The following is an 18,018-nucleotide window of genomic DNA, read 5'->3' as shown; positions in this document are numbered from 1 at the left end:
GGTTGAAACTTTGAGTGAAGCAAAGGTCAGCTCACTGGCTGTCCTGGGAACCGTTTGGCTCCTTGCTAAGGGACATAAATGTGGGTGGCGGCTCATTTATTGCCCCATCCATTTTCATTGCCAGTTTAGGCACTTCAAACCTGGGGTCATTCTGTAACATGCCATATCAATAACAACTCAGCATAGAAATAAGGTGCCAATAGAAATGAAGTCAGCCCCAAGTGTAAATGCTTTTAAATCCTGGTTAAAAAAAAAAAAATGCCCATCATGTTTTCGAAAATGTTCTTGCACTCTACATTTTTTTAAATAATTTTAGTATGCTACTTTTAATTTTTTTTTTACTCTAAAGCTGCCTTGCCATGTCTATCCTAAAATAACAAAAAAAAAAAAAATGAATTTGTGACAGCTCTTGTATGGGATTTCAAACACTGTCTTTATCAAAAGTGAGTGTAGTTGATCAATTCCACTGCAAAAGTCACTTGCAAGAGATGACACATGGAAGCGTATCACAAACTTGTGGGACACGCTTCAGGTGAAGAGGTCAGAAAGTCTCACCCCAGCATGCATGTCATCCTCCCATTCGAACAGCAACTGATGAATCCTTCTCCTGCTACACTGCACACTGTCATGACATAAAGGCCATTCACTTGGTTGATTGTTGGCTTCAAGCATGGAGCCCTGCGAAGGAGCCCTGGTCTCAATCCTAACAATAATGCTCTAATCTGCCCTAAACTCCCCCTACAGATCAGACTCCTCTAATCCCTTATAAGAAAGAGGAGCCAGATGGTCATGAACAACTGCTGGGGAGAGTCTGAGGATGAGCACATGGATGGGGATGCCTGGAGTGCCTGCCGCTGTTTACCTTGTGCTTCAAGTTACCACTGTAAGATTGCTAAAGTGGAGATGATGAGTGCACGTCCATTTCAAGAAGGTTGTTCGGGTGCGTGTACACAAGAAAGAAGAGGCCCTAGTGTTTGGCTAGCAGTGTGCAATAGTCCCTCCTCAGATCTGAGTTAAGAATTCAGACATTTAGAAGCCAACATCAACGTCCACACCGCTCACCCAACATCAACGAATGCTTACGAATCCCAAATGACCTTTAAGTGACTTGTAGCAGCCCGCAGTCTCACTAACCTTCCACCGGGCACAGCTCTACACCACAATCCAAAATACAAGCCTTCTTGTCTCCAACAAAGGAGACTTAACAACCGCAAGCTGCAGTCTGACCCATCATCACCTAATTAGTTTCCCTCAGGACACTGATTAAACTGCAGTTAAAATGGACCCGGAGTGGAACGAAAGCATTAATATCAATCCGTGTAGAAGTAAGTAAATACTGAATGAGTAGTGGATGCTCATTAAAAGAAAATTACTGTGGTATGAATTCAGTTATTGCACCACAGGGCTTCAGTGGGGCAGTGGACAGCACATAGCCACTTAATGGTGTGTTGAAGCTAAAAACTTTGCATGGGAAGGCAGAAAGTTAGATTGACTTAAAAAAAAATAAATAAAAAAATCGGAGCTATTACTCTAAAGGGTGTGCAGCAGTGCTGAGATTTTGCCACAGGAAGGGGGTTAAGCTCAAATTGAGCTTTCAAGACACCGGGGAAGTAAATGCCATCAAGCAAATCCCCTGAGACTGCCCCTGGAGAAAGCTGCTAAAGGTTGACTTATAATCGTACACCGTGGCTGCTTCTGATCTGTTAAACGTGCACAATGCGCCAGAACTGACACACAGGAAACTCTATTATGTAATTCGAATGTGTAAAGTCTTTATTCACAGCTCTGATCACATGAACTTTTAAATCCATTGATATATTCTTGTTTTTTCTTACGTCAATGAGAAAACTGAAGACATCGCAAGAGAAGTTGTGGATTATTTTCGAGTTGCTTTAAATTGAAAAAGGTTAAGAATGAAGTGTGGGTAGGGAATTCACATTTTCTCCAATATATCAAGTGCATTCCCTGTCAGCCTTATCAGCCTCTGTCTCTGTGGCCAATATTTTAGTTCGAGGGACTCATGCTGCTTTCACAGGAACATGGCCCAAGACTGAGAAGAGCCACAACAATGTTGCTCTTAGCTCAGTGGAGACCAACTCCCTATTTGGAGCTGAGAAAATACTTAATCAAAGAGGAGGCTTGTTGGCTTCTTGTAGCCATCTGTCTTCAAAGATGACTTTTTATCGCTTGGTGCAGTCTTACTCCTAACTGTCACTCGGGCGGAATGTCATTTCGTATTATTTATGCACAAACATGATTTACCATCGCAATCACTTTGAAATCATTGTTACATACTTCAAACATTTCTATTAGGCCTACCCATAATTTCACATTAGTCTGTCAAATGAATTTGCTGTATGTTAGAATTGCTGCAGTGTCTGAGTAAGCAGATGTATGTTTTTTATTGCAGTGGACAGACCAGTGAGGTGAAGGCCATTGATTACATGCATGATTTGCAGGAGTTCACCCAAACCCAGAGAGTCAGTTACAATGGATTGTCATCTTCAGTGGGGTTTCGGTGGTCAGGTTTGCTACAAGAGTCACTTGAACTACTGATTACAAACATGGCTTGGTCCTCTTTCTTGGGCTATGACGTTATTTCTGTTGAAGAGAGACTATTCGTAAACTGTAGTTATGCAATGAATATCACAAAGACAGAAAGAATGATGTTCCACTTTCAACTACTGGATTTAAAAAAAAAAATCCCAACAATATTTGATTTTTGGTTTGATTTTTGATGGGAAAGGGAGAATCCATGATGTTTTGTTCCTAAAGCATCAACATTTTGACAGGTCATGTTGCTCTTTTTCAGATCCCCAATTAGTCAAGATTGGGTCAAGAGTGCCTCTACTCGTTTTAGGCAAATGACAGACTTCACTTTGCAGATGCACTTAATAAATAGGAATAATGACAATATTGCAATATTAAAATTGCCGCAATATCATCAAAAGCAGCACATATTGTTAAACAGGCCAGGTTGTTTTTCATTTGTGCAGATCCAGCACCCTCTAGTGGTTAGTTTATTGGTGCTGTTTAATTTTAATTAGGCATGTTTTGGCTGCCTACGTTAGACCCACGCTAATCCAGAACAAGGAAAGGACAACATGTTTTAGTTCCTCCACAAATTGACTCGATTCACAATGTGTGCATTGTCAAGTGCCTCCATATGAAGTGTTCTTAATGACTGTAGGCCATTTATGTACATTGAGTTTAATTTGACCTCAGCTAATTAGCATTGTATAGACTAGACATTTACATGCAATTGCTCATGTTATTTTTATTTTATTTGTATACAGTATTTTGTTCTTCAGAAGCCACACACACAAGCAAATTAAACAGTCCAAAGAGAAAACCTGGTCCGATTATTGCTCACATGGACAAAAGTATGTTCTAGCCGGACATACTGCAGTGGTTATCACTCCCATAAAAATCAGGCATGTCAGCAAATATTTTCAACATCTCCGTCAAAAAACATTACTTTTTGCCTGCTACAGCTAAATAAAGCGTTGTAAATTACATATACACCATGATATTTTTCACCGCCTAGCCATTAGAAGCACATGGCAATAAATGACTGGCCAAGCCTATTTCTTTGTCATTGCGTATTTGTACACAAACAGAATATTGTTTTTTTTTCCCCCAACATGAGATTGTTTTTAACATCGTGAGTTTTTATTAAAGCCTTAATAGATTAATTAATCACAGAAAAATGTTGCATTAATCCCGTATTAACGCAGATTAATCGCACTATTTTTTTTGCCCGCACTTGAGCCTTGAACATAACCGCGGATGGTTACATTGAAGGCTGCGCAGGTCAGTGATTAGGTCAATGCACGGCATTTCCTACGCCTGTTGTTCCAAAATGAACGGAGTGACTCCAGTTGGTGTGCTCGGTGGTAAATTTCGCTTTAAAAAAAGACCACGACGGGATTTTAGATTAAACAAAAGTAATTTGCGTTTAACTAATTAATAATTGCTGAATTGCACCCAATTGATATGATGCTGTTACGTTTTGAGCAATACACGCATGCATGCAATTGCGTACATGCATTTAATCAGTTTGCAAATGACATTCAGATAATAAAATGCGCTAATGTCAAAATATTATAGTATTTTGTATTTATTTTATATTACCGTTACGCGAATACGCAAGTAATTTAGCTGATTAATCGTGATTAATCAAAATTAAAAAGTGTGATTAATCAGAATAAAATTTTGTATCGTTTGACAGCACTAGTTTTTATACACCATTGTGATTTTTTTTAATATATGTATCACAAACCTCCCATATTATGATAATTGTCGTATCGTGAGGTTCATACCGTGACGTTTTGATATCATTACATCCCTAATCAATTCCACACAGTCAGCCAACTTCCTAGCATCTGATATATTTATTTTTTTATTTACAAATAATAACCTTTGAGTCTTGATTCTCCCATTACGCTATATTTGATAATGAACATAATGACAATGTTAAATTCCCCGATTGAAACTCAAAACATGTCAAAGCCTGAGAACTTGTAGTACTTGTAGTACACGCACAAAAGTTGACAAGAGATGCTGTATCAAGGTAAATCAATGTCAGATTGAAAGAATCCCCCATCAACTAAGCCTTTCAGAGCCTTCTCATTCTCCTGCACTAACATTTACATCGAGGCAGTGTGCAGTGAAAAGCCCCCCCAAGGCATTTTTCTCGTCTCTGCCAATTACTTGCTTCTTCTCTCTGTGAAATGAGTAATGATACGAGGACGATATAGATACTGCAACTTGCCCTGAAGCAGCACACAGCACTGCTCTTTGCAGCCTCGAGTCTGTCAATGTGCCGCTCTGTTCTTTGTGCGTGTGCGTGCGTGTGTAGGGAGCAGGCAAAGAGATAGTTGTTGGATTGTGTGATGAATGCGTACGTGTGAGATTTTTCAATGCTGACCTGTTCACAGCTGGGCTCTGGCTAATGATCTCGATAGCCCCCAGTGTGTCCCAGTTCGAACCAGCTCATAAGCCACTGGCATGGTGGGCCGCGGTTGATATGGATATGGGATGTTTTTCTGCTTCAAGCTTGGCTGCATTTACACAAAAGGTTGGCCCCATAACCCATAAGCCTTATAATCCACTCTGTAAACAAGGGATTCCCACTTTTACAAAAGATGCCCATGCTTGGCCACCCATTGGAGCCAACCACACACGTATTTGTTTTTCCTCTGAAGTCAATCACTCGGCACGTTTGGTTTCGAGAGCACTATTAGATCATGATTTTTTTTTTTTTTTTTAATAGCAAACACATTGAAGAATGGAGTAATGACAAGATGCACAAATCATCACATTAAAATAATTATTTCAAATTGTTGGGTTCAACCAGCTGTTATATTTGGCTAAAACATATTTTTTTAAAAACATAAAATTATCCAACCTTCCTCAAAGTGTCCCCTCTGAACTCTCGCCCTGATGCTACCATATTGTAACCTACTGCCATTCCCTCCACTCTTCTGACCACATACAAAAGAAGAGCTGGTGCAATGTCACTGCCTGTGTCATGACATCCAAGAATAGCAACTTGCACTCCAACAGGCGCAGACCCTCTGATGTAATAATTAGTAACGCATGATTGCACCGCTTTCCATCCTTCAAGATTTTCACTCTTAAAACATCCCCTAAGTAGCAACCTTGACATGTGATCCAGATTGTGCTGTGCTTGGGCAACTTTTGATCACATTTGCTATTCACATGCAAAACATTTACTTGACCGAGTGATGAGATAAAGAAAGGACCCACTTACCCAGAAGATGAGATTGAAGACGAACATCAGGTACTTCAAGCAGCAGAGGCAGCCTCTTGCCATGTTAAACTTCTTGAATTCTAAAAGGAACACAAAGGATAGATCCAGGTAAAAGACCACGTATTTGCTCCCTTTGGCTGAGCTGCTCTTGTTGTTGCTCTTGTCCCCTGTGCCGGCTTCAGCTGCCGCTGCTGTTGCAGCCTGACCCTGCTGGGTGTTTTTACGCGGCCCCGTGGAGCCGTAGAAAGCACCGGCAGTGAAGCCGCGGCCACCAAATGGTCGGCCAGACGTGGAGGCTTGAGGGAAATCAGAGTCACAGCTATCTACGGAAGGGCTACGATGAATGGCTGACTCCTCACTGCTGGACTTCTCCATGCTCTAGAGCTGCTGCTGCTGATGAAGATCTGCCTGACGCACAGTCTAACATAGTCTCAGAGGTGACAGGACAACGTGCCCTCCAAGTCTCCACTGCTTCCCAGACAGACAAAAAAAATGATTCAAAGATTAAAATCAAATTATATCCAGCTCAAATCACACAGCTGATGTCTTGCTTTCAGTGCTCCTGGTAAGAGTATTACTCATCTCTTGAGGCAAAGTAACTTTTCCTTGATACGTTCCTAGTTGCAAGTGGAAACCCAGTCGGTCTCAGCTGCTCCACTTCCACTCCTGCTGACCCGGTAACTTTTCTCACCCTCACACTCTCTTCAGCTTCTCCCCCAACGTTCCTGCCCGTGCTTCTCTAAGCACGCCCGTCTGCGATCAGCAGCACTGCCGGTGCTCGGCTCTCCCGGTCGCTGCAGCCCAACTGATGTGCCGCTCAAGAGAGACGCAACTGACGGGCATTGCCTGTTCCCCAGCAAGAGCACTGCACTCCCTACCCTTCTGTTACTCTCTCCCTCTCTCTCTCTCCCTCTTGCAAGCCCTCCCCGCTGCTGAGCAGACAGCCAATGCAGCAGCTGAAGAAAGATCCAAGCTCCACCTCTCCACTCCCAGTGTCTTTAATAAGCTCATCGCTGTGTTTGCTTTGACTATACATGTTCAGCAATTTATACTGTCAGGGGACATGAGAAGTCAGAGATGAATTCAACAGTGATTAAAAACTAAAAGAGGACATGACGTGCCTCCCAGTTATATGGCATGTCTCTGGTGCTTTGGAGTTGGGGGCAGAAGAGAGTGTGACATTTTGCAAGTACAATTCCTTGTGATTTTTATGCACAGTCTAAATATTTTTCGACTCCCGTTGGTATAAATTTACCACGATTCATTTGGCAGATGGTAATTTATTTGCCATTTTGCAAAACAGGCTGAAATATTAGGCAACGCTCTGATGTGGGTTATGGTTGAAGACCTGCAGCTGCAGTTGGTAGTGGGTCTGTGTTCTTCATTACGGCACTAACCACATTCATGTAAGGAGATGCAATTTACTGGCAATGAGCTGGCTTCGGAATTGTCATCTAACGAATCAAAAGGGACTTTAAGATGCTGAGCACTCTCCAAGGCATAGTCAGGGTCAAATACTAAATAGTGCCGGTGAGTCACACACTCAACTGACAAGATAATACAGGGCTTTGATTTATAATTGACCTCACTCACTAATCTAAGGTGCCTCCCCAAATCTGTCCAAGCAGTGGAGAAGTGGAGAATTAAAGATAAAGTGGGCAGAAATAGCAAGATGATTGATTACTCTACTGCTACCATCCCTTAAATGAAATAAATACGTAAAAGGAGCCCTATTCATTACGACTTGTCACGGTCCACTAAGGATATAATCAAAACTAGGCAATAGAGGAAAAACTTAAATATTACATTAACTACTATTACTAACTACTGGTAAGTGGTACCACAAACACACACATGAGAAGGATTAATCTCTTCAATTTTAATTAATTACAATTAATACAATTAAATGTGGACAATGCAATCTGGGAACCAAAAATATTTTTTTATTTTATTTTTTTATTTTTTTTGTTTAACAATGTATTTACAGTTCACACCCATTTTTGGCAGGAAATAGGGATCAGGCTGGCCCAGAAATAGTGAAATTCTGCATATAGCTAATTGGTGGCTATTGAGATGCATTGGGGGATGTTATTTTAGGCATTATTTATAATAATAAAATTAACCATCCGATTAATCTGTATTTGGTATTCATTTCTGCCCAAAATCGGCATCGGCCTAAAAAAACAACTATATAATAACAGTGTAATTGTCCACATTGACTGCCAAAAGAGTTGAGCTGTTTCTTCACCACTAGCTTTGTCTTCAGACACAAGGAGGGAGAATTCCAATTGGACGGTTTTAGAAAAATCCACTAAAATACATTTGTCAATGACATTCTGATACAATCCTCTTTATATGTTTCACAATTGAGTTTATTAAAAAAAAATGGCTTAATGGTAGAGTGGTAGAGAGATATTAGTTTTGGCAAAGAAGGTGGGCTTCACAAAAAATAAATATTGATCTAATCATTTAAATGACATAACATCTGGTTGAAGTCATGGCATGTCAAGAAGAAGCATTAATCACATGAAAAAAAAAATGTAAACGTAGTCCAGTGTATTATTGAAAAAGCTTTCCAGTGCAAAATAATATCAAGGCACTTAGCGGGACACATTCATCTTTTCAAGTTTTCAGCAGCTTGTGAAATATTTGTGTCAGGCTGTTTCAATATCTCCTTATTGAAACATTATGGTTTTGGCCCTTCGACTTAAGTACATTATTGTCAAAAGCTAACCAATCAGGGGTTGGGGTGTGTATTCTCACTGAATCTTAATTCTTTTTTTGGCCTTGACATTTTGGTAAATAATGTTAGCATTTTTATTTACACAACTTGACAACACACGATTAGGGTGACAGATAATCACAAGTTAAATACAAATGTGACATTTTCCTATTTAGTTGGAATCTACAAGCAGCGTTTTTTTTTTTTTTTTTTTTTTTTTTTTTTTTTACTGGAGAGCTTCCAAGGGCCATTAAATATGTGGTGAATGGAGTATACATGTGCAGCTCTCTCCAGTTTCACTCATCTATCAGAGCTCAGTGGGGCTCTAAGTATGCATGTTGCAGACTCCACAAGCAGCCTGAAGGATACTTCTGGTGTAATTTCCCTCCTGAACCTTGCACAGAATCACGAATCTACTCCAATCAATAATATGTTCTGCACTGCTGCTTCTGGTATGCAGCGTGGCGAGATGAGCGAACAGCACATTGTGACTCAGGAGAAACAGTTGTCTGCAGGATGGTACTGAGCAATTGAGGCCACACAAGGAAAGAAAAGAAAATGGACAGAGGAGTGAAGAGTGGAGCAGAACACTGGATACTGTTTTATCCGGCATTCCCTTACAAGCAGGTGCAGTCCTGCGTCTTTTGCGACAGTGATACTACCTCAGAAGGTGAAATATTCACAAAGTGGAGGAGGAAATGTTGAGGGAAAACAGGTGCAACATGCCAGCTTTTTACAGGCAGCGTCAAAGAGGCTGCCTGTCTCTTGTTGAAGCCAATCAAGAGAGAAAAAAACATTCTTTCATCCAGAAAAGTGTTCGGACACTCTTTACTTTTCTTTTAATCATTAAAAAAAAATGAAGGCTAACTATCTATAGTAATCCAACAGGAGGGCTATCTTTTAAAAGCTTCCACTTTCATATCATAAAACGTTTTTTTCTTTATAGTTGCTGCAAATATTTCTTTAAAGGACCATGAGTGGTCTGAGCCTTCACTCACTGTATAACCTTAACACTGGAAACTTGTGAGAGGAAATAGACCGATAATACAAACACAAATCTAAGTGTCTTACAATGTTAATACCACATGTAAAACAACACAGCATAACTTCCGTCAAAGACAACAAAAATAGCCTCATTGACAGGGTGATGATTTTCTGAAAATATGGTTTGTTTATTTTATTGTTGCACGGTTCAGTTTCAGATTTTCATTATGGCTAAAAATAATTAGACCTTATTAAGGTGGCAAGAGCTGCACTCTATAATTCATCAGCACTTAATGAAAAATGTAATTTTACACATGACTAACTTGCAGCTTTAATAGTCATGCATCTACAATTGTGCTTGCATTATCCAGCAGGGAAGGAGAACAAAAAGACTAAACCTGATTAGTAAAACCTGCTTGGTCAGTTTGTATTATGAAGAAAAGCATCACAGTGGGAGAAAACACTTAAAAATATCCTGCAACAAGGGCGTATCTACTGAGCTGACACGAGAGCAGAGAGAAACAATGAGAACTATCGCTGTACCAGTAGTGGTTTAGTTTTGCGCACAAGCCTCTGATGGTCTTGTGATGCAGTCCCCTGACTTGAGTGCACATAGCCTGGATTCATTTCCCAATCAGTGACAGTGTGGATATGCATGTGGATGGTTGCCTCACTCTCTATATGTGCCCCGTGATTGACTGGCAGGTTTACATTACATGATGTACCCAGTGGCCATGGCATGAAATGAAATTAGTTTTTCCTTTTTTGCTCAAGTAAGACCTACGATCCTTTGCATACAGGGAACGGCGGGCCATGTGACAGTTTTTGGGCCCGGGGTATATTTTGCCCGTGGCCATGGCAGCGCCGTTTGCCCAACATAGTGCACCGTGAGATTTGGGCAATTTTTTTCGCTCTGTATTCAAATCTTCCAGATATTGCCCACAGTCTATATCCCATGATGAGTCACGTGTGGGGGGGTCAGCTGAGTCCCAGAAGTTCAAAGTGCACTACGGTTTGGCCTGTGGTCACCCCCGGATGGCAGTCCTCCCCCTCGTGGCCCGTCACGTTATGATGGAGTCAATCATATTACTCATGTTATGACGAAGGTTTGACGCATTTTTCACATTCTGACATTGTGTTCATATGCATGACACGTGAACACCAAGAAGCCTTTAGAGCATATTTGTGGCCAAGACAGACAATAATGATGCTCTACTTCCAGACCCGACTTTATACTCCTCGCAGAACGCAATGCAGATTACCATCACACGCTGGGAGGCACCATAATTGAATATGATGAAACAGCCACCACACACACTAACTTCACATGAGGACCATGTGAAATTTGACAAAATGAGCACCAAATGCGGCAGAATGTGAAAAAAAAAAAATGAAATCCGGGAAATGCTTGGAAAAATAAAGACCTCTTGTCACGCAACAGTTTACTTCCAAATTAGTTAAGCACTATTATATAATGTCACGTTTTGTTGCATTCACCCTGTTTTACTGTGGTCGACTAGGTTTTTCATGTGACTGCCATGGCAAATTTTACGACAGTTTAAAAACCTGGTTCAGCGGCCACAGCTCAACATCTTCAACTTCCCATCGCATCCAGCCAGTCAGTTTTCTGTATTCGGTATTCTGATTATACTTTTATTTGATTTATTTAAGACAGATTAGAAAAAACAAGTTTAGCGTGTTGGACGTAGAAATATACTGGTGACGACACACGGGCATGCACGGACAGAGAAGCAGGAGGCTAGTAAGATTTCATTCCACTTTTTTTTTTTTCCATTTCCACCTCTTGCGTGTCCCACCCATGAAGAACTCATTGACCTCAGTCGTATTTTAAAGGTTGTCTCCTTGTCTGTAGCCTAATTGCCTAAACTGATGATGTTAGTTTAGTCTTTTGGGGCTTCATGATGTACAACACATGCATGACAAATTGCTGTACAGTAGTGTCACTGACTTAAGCTTAATTTACATTCTGCCAAGGACAGATGCAGATGTGCAAACAGCTCAAGACAAAAAACAACAACAAAAAAACAACACTATTCAATTCAATTTAACACATAAAAGACTATTTAACACACTCTATGTGAGTTCAACCTTCATTCATACATAGGGTGGCCAGATGTCCCGTCTTGGTCGGGACAGTCGTGTTTTGGGGCCTCAGGTTCCACTGTCAAATTACTTCCAAATTCATGTTTGCATTCTCATTCACATCCCAGCAGACAATGACTGGAACTCGAATTACTTCCTGCTTTTATCATCTAAGAAACATGGGAAACTATCCACTGCGGTCTCTAGTCAGTCGCCAGTCAGACACCACAAGCTGAGCTTTCTAGTGGTCTATTTGAATGTTACAATGTGTGAACGGTGCAAGGTAAATGGCACAGCCAGCCTCCAATAGCTGTCGGGACCGAGCAAAAAAGGTTTCATAATGGTGAGTGCATTCAGCTGTTTAGCGCCGTTGAACAGTCAATCAAAAGAGAGCATTTAAGCATTAGCACTTGTTACGCATGTCGGCCATCTTTCGTTGTCATTCATCGTGTACAGACTATTATTTTTTGTTCAGCATATTCAGACTAACCCAAAGAGTATGCATATTTTTTTTTTGCATATTTGGAACAGAACGTTTTTATTACATATGTACATTGCTTGGTAAAGGTACTGACTTTTAACAAAACATTAACATTTACACGTTAAAGGAAAAATAGAGGAATGTGCAATTATAGAAAGAAAGAAAGAAAGAAAGAAAGAAAGAAAGAAAGAGAAAGAAAGAAAGAAAGAAAGAAAAATTCCATAGAATATAATCAAAGGCTAGCTTATGGGCAAAGTTACTTGTGACTCTGTTGAGGACATTTATTAAATAGCGCAGATACAGTACATATTTTTTTCTTCGCAATTCACATCATTTTGGTATCAAATGAGGTTCTGAGCGGATCCTACATTTATCGTGTCATCGTCAAGTGATTGGCGTCTGCCAGTCACTTTCTAATGCTACTCAACCGCTGCCACCCCAAAACCTCCCGATAAACAAACAGATTAACTATGAGTACCACAATGGACAGTCTGGCACATAATGTGATGACTTCCCAATTCCATCTATTATACAGGGGATTATTTGTTACATTTATAAAATAGAGCTTAATAATACATATTACCTGACAAGAGAAGATGAGCAAGGAACAAAACTGAATACAAATATAAATACAGCTTAAAGAGAAGGGTGAGTAACTGAGCTTGAAAAAATGTCATCTGATATTTTTGCAATTTGTCATATCAAAGAAGTGAGTGGCTGCTTAATTCTTCAGAAATGATTTATCCACCTTGCCAAGGAGTAGTCGTATCTTGGAGTTGGTTCAAGGCTTGTACAAAGAAAACGTTAAAAATATTCCCCAAACCTTAAACAGTGTTCAAACCGTCATCAATTCACATAAACTGTCAGGGCAACTCTGTAGACGTGGGCTGTGTAATCCTTTGACTCAGCCAGTTTTAAAGGATTAATTCATTGTGTGTGCATTTGGCCTCTTCCTTGACGTTTTGCTGAACGGATGACGGTGGTAAAACAATAATTAATGTAGTAAGAGAAGAAGAAAAATATTACCCCGAAGTAAATGGACACATATGCTAAGCAGAAAAGTCCAAGTACTTTTGTCCATGCGTGTTTTGATGTCATGCAAGTTGGAGATGATTGCCGGCCATCATGTGGATCATATTAGTTATATGATGTGATATTTATCAATGTTAGTGGCTTTATTTTGGTTGATTTCTACTTCCTAATTTTGTTCTTTTGTGTTGACCATCCGTTTTGATTTAAAAGATGTGAATGCATTGAATCATTCCACTTAAAAATCTGTGGGGATACATATTGAATCGACCTTCAATGGAGAGATATATCTTTGAAGAAAATGTCACATTTAAAAGTTCATTAAAATGGATAAAATAGGGTGACCAAACATCCTCTTTTGCTCAGATTTGTCCACTCTTTTACATCCTATTTGGGTGTCCGCCTCAGTTTATGAATTCATGAAAATGCCTGGTTTTCATGGGACCAATTAGCATGTGTTGAATTTAACTGACACTTTGCGTGACAAATGGGAGCCAGCGTATGCCACATTCTTAATGCGACTGGTTAGACCCTGGACTACTCCCAAGTCGACTGCGAGCGATGTCGGGGCAAAAAAGGCGGGTTACTTTTGTGTCGTTGTTATATATCAAAAAAATATTTTCTTAAATAAAAAAGTAGGTTACTGCGATTGGCTGGCAACCAGTCCAGGGTGTCCCCCGCCTACTGCCCAGAGCCAGCTGAAATAGGCGCCAGCACCCCCCGCGACCCTTGTGAGGAATAAGCGGTCAAGAAAATGGATGGATGGATGGAAAAAGTAGGTCACTTTTGTTACATACATGATTTCCTGCATGTTCAAATAAGGTGCCACTGGTAGCGCTCTGCACTCCCAAACCAGAGAGGTGGTCACAATGTGGATTCAATCACCCTCCTCAACACATTAAAAACAAAAAAAATAAAAAAACAAATTTGTCAAGTAAAGTAAGACTTCAAAAGACAATTCTTAGCTGAATTTAATTTATGTACAGCACTTTGTATACAGCAACGCCTGTTCTTAAAGCGCTTTATAAATAAAGTTGAGTTGAGTTGAGTTGAATGAATTACCTTCTATGTGGAATATGTCACTATACTTTTAATGCCTCTTTTGCAGTATCCTGACAATAAATACCAATACTAGAGCTGGGTATTGCCGCCACCCTCACGATACAATACGTATCACGATACAGGGGTCACGATACGATACGTATCGCGATACATATGTATCCCAATACTTGATCTTCAAGGCGATACGTATTCCGATATATTACATTAATTTTCTTGCATTTTATAAAATATAAAATATCATATGTGTACCTAAAGGATATGTTTGTTATGCTGACTGCCAAAAATATTTTTGTTAGCAGCTCTTCTGGTTTACCACCTAGCGGCATGCCTGTTCTAAATGTGTTCGCACTGCACAGCAAGGAGCAGCTTTCACAAACACACCGGAAACATTTATTAATAGGCATGAACCGATATGAGCAAAAATATCAAAGTATTAAAATTACAGCTCTAATATGTGCTTATTTGAAATATTTCGGGAAATAAAAACAGAATTTTTTTCATGTAACACATTCTATTTCGTTTTTAAACAAAATATACGAAAATTGGTACATTAAGAAACGTGCCATGTTAAGTTTATAAGTAAATAAATGTTGATATTCTTCCTCTGTTTTCATTTTTCTTAGCAAGACACAGTGTCCAATCACTGGTTAGCTATTTTTTGCATTAATTGAAGTCAATTAACTTCAAAGACGCTGCTGGTTTTTATTTTTTTAGTACAATGTAAGCTGCAAAGGCAAACGTTAACTGCCTATTTAAAGATAACGAGCAATATTGATTCTAACGCCTGCGTATCGATACGCGTATTGTAATGAGGCCTGCAACGATATATTGCCGTATCGATTTTTTGAGCACACCCCTAACCAATACCCTGGTTTAAACTGAGACTTTTTTTTTGTCAGTCCGTTTGAAATCATTCCAATTCAGATCACTGGTCACGTACCAAAGGTCTAAAGTACCGATCTGCCATTTACATGCTCCACTTCATTAATCAGATCAGCTGTGCTACAGTTGTGTGACACCCCAAAATTGATGTGAACGCCAGCTGATTTATCAAGTTGGAGTCCATTTGTCTATTTAGCAGAGTAGTTGTTATTGATTTAACACTTTTATTAAAGGAACATTTTTATTCCGGTTGGTCATTGGGTTTCATTCTAATCGGAATACATGGTTCCAGGTCTTGTGATTTAGAAACTGGGACTGAATGATGACAATCACAGCCACGGTTACAAAGTCAGCAACTCAGTCTCAAAAGTGCAAATCAATTCAAAAGAATTGAACTCAAGTGCACCTAAGCATCACACAAAAGGCTGCAGCATCTCCTAACAATAAGAGTCTCCCAGAAATAAAACACAATCAATATGTCGAACAATGACGCATCATTTAAAAAAAAAATAAAAGATGTCTGTTTTGAAATAGCAATAAATGTGTCACAGCGTGAAGGAATGTAGCCGATGTCCTCTGCAGTGATAATTAGCTCCTCCTTGTATGGCCACGGCTCAGATTACAAAAGGAATTACTGCTGTATCGCTTTACAGGGTCATTGTGAAACCATATCAGAGCTGCAGACATACAAATGACACTCAACAGCATGTGATCCTGAGATGGATGTATGATCAAGGCCGATGTAAGGAGGGGATTACAACTACAAAGGGTTTCCGCACACGCAACGTCTCACTGCTGGCGGCCTCTGGATCCAGCAGGCTGTTTGGCAAGTGTGTTGGTGTGAGTGCAAATAGACCTCATTGACATTTGTTCACTTACGAAACAAGAGTACACAATAAGACAAAAACACGCACAGAAAAAAAAGTTTTGACAAAAAAAGAACACACTTTAGTTTGATCTTTATCTTGGCTTTTACTCTGCACAAATAATTACCCAATGAGATTATGTTGGTCTGCGTGTACTGCCATTTTTTTTTTTTTTACATCATTACGAGGTCATTGGCAACAGAAAATGTCAATAACATGAGCTGTAAAGGGTGCTAATGAAGAATTTGACTTCATACCTTGCTAAGACAACCATGAAGGCATAAAAGGGTCAACCTTTGAATTTGTTCCCTGCAGGAAAACAAGAGCAGGTGGGCGTTGTCACAATGACAGCGGCGTGCTGTGAAGATTTCTGCGACTTGGAGGATCACAGATGCCGCAAAGATCAGCTGGGATCGTAGACAAATATTGGGTGTTAAGTGCTATTTACTAAAACAAAATGGTTAGCGCTTCACAGTGTGATGTAACATTTGTAAAACAATGCTTATTCCCATTGCACAAAATAGCTCGATAACTACGTGGATCTTATTGGACAGATCAAAAGATGGATGAAATAACAGACGCATTCTCAGTTTTTCACACTGAAGACAGTGGTACCATTCATTTTGCCCCATGTCCTCCAGTTTTTCCGTTCCATGCTATAAGTGCTCACCACTCCTTCCTTTATTTTTCTTTTTTTTTTATGGGGGGCATGTTTGGTAGGCTACTAGGTAGTGCAATGGTGCAGCCACACAGCTTAAAGTGAACACTGCACAAGCACAAACTTAAGCTAGGTTCCAAAAAAAATAACAAATAAATAAAAAATAAATAAAAAAACAACAATATCTGATTTGCCAAGTGCTTTGTAGAACGTACTGCATTTATTAGACTATTTTAAGAGGAGATTTCACCTGACTTTGCTGCAAGGATATTTGTAGTTTTTATTGTAATCACTTTTCCTCGCAGCCAGGGGTTTTGAAACAGGTAAACGTTTTCGGGAGCTTTCAATGACCAGCTAAAGGCAAGCTTATCTTCCACTGGTTGTAGCCTCAACAAGAATCAGTGTATAAATATATGCATCCTAGACTTTCTGAGGTTTAGTTGGGAGCTTCTAGGTCAGGGGTGTCCAAACTTTTTCATTTGAGGGCCACATGCAGAAAATCAGAAGGACGAAAGGGCCACATAATGTTATGAAGAGAAAATGTGTTTAGTCCTAAAAATTGTACAAATAATTTATTTGTGCTTTTGCATACTTAGAAAAATGCTACAGTATATAAACCAATTTATTTGCAATATGGCAATAGGGTTATTATAGTTTGAGAATTTTTTATTTTAGTTAGTTTTTATTACTTTTTAGGGTGGTTCTGTTAGTTTTTATTAGTTTAGTTCTTTAAAAAATGCTTAGTTTTAGTTAGTTTGTTAGTTTCAGTATTAGTATTTTTATTTATTTATTTTTTTTTATGTGCATTACTTGTGTGCAATATTTAAAAAACACCATGGGAGCGACATCATCTGAAGGTGCTTTTCTATTGGCTGCTGCTAGATGACGTCAATTCTGTGTGACATACTTTCAAACGTCATTATTCCGGTTTATATCAAAATAAATCTAATAAAAATCACATTTAATATCATCCCCAAAAAAGTAATTACCAAAGACTAAAACATAGGACGTTTGTTATAATTATTGTTAGTTTTTGTACGCATAAAATGTCGTTTCAGTTAGTTTTCATTTTTTTTAAAAGCATTTTTATTTTATTTTGGTAACAATGTTGTTGTTTTTTTATTTTTTTATTTTAGTTGTAGTTTTTTCATTAGTTGTAGTTAACTAAAATAACCTTTAGTGGCACCAGTTTTTTGATACCCTCCCTTCTTACTTTGACCATCTCCAAACATTTTTCTTTTATTTTATTCAAACTGAGTCAAATGCCATTTTTATCATATGTCGTGGGCCACTGAAAAATGGACGGCGGGCCGCAAATGGCCCCCGGGCCGTAGTTTGGACACTGATGTTCTAGGTTTAAATTGTGGCTACGACAGGTGAAAACAATTTCAGTATTGTTTTGCCAATATTGTTGTTGTTATTGGTGGTGGTGTTGGTGGTAGTAGTAGTACTTGT

General features: G+C 39.3%; 1 protein-coding gene across 3 annotated transcripts in view; it reads right to left on the bottom strand.

Annotated features, from left to right (window-relative positions):
- Positions 1–18,018, bottom strand: part of tspan9a (tetraspanin 9a) — a 215,370-nt gene that overhangs the window by 84,710 nt on the left and 112,642 nt on the right. For 2 of the 3 annotated variants that reach the window (XM_077516569.1, XM_077516570.1), the window contains one exon: positions 5,777–5,856. In XM_077516569.1, the coding sequence (XP_077372695.1) occupies positions 5,777–5,839 (63 nt within the window). In that variant the 5' untranslated portion in view covers positions 5,840–5,856. Of the gene's footprint in view, positions 1–5,776; positions 6,644–18,018 lie in introns of those variants that run through there. The other variant, XM_077516568.1, reaches the window with a different exon arrangement.

This window comes from Festucalex cinctus, chromosome 3 (assembly GCF_051991245.1).
Source record: "Festucalex cinctus isolate MCC-2025b chromosome 3, RoL_Fcin_1.0, whole genome shotgun sequence".
In the NCBI taxonomy this organism is placed as follows: domain Eukaryota; kingdom Metazoa; phylum Chordata; class Actinopteri; order Syngnathiformes; family Syngnathidae; genus Festucalex; species Festucalex cinctus.
The sequence above is the reverse complement of the archived record's forward strand: the minus strand, read 5'-3'. Positions and strand labels throughout refer to the sequence as shown.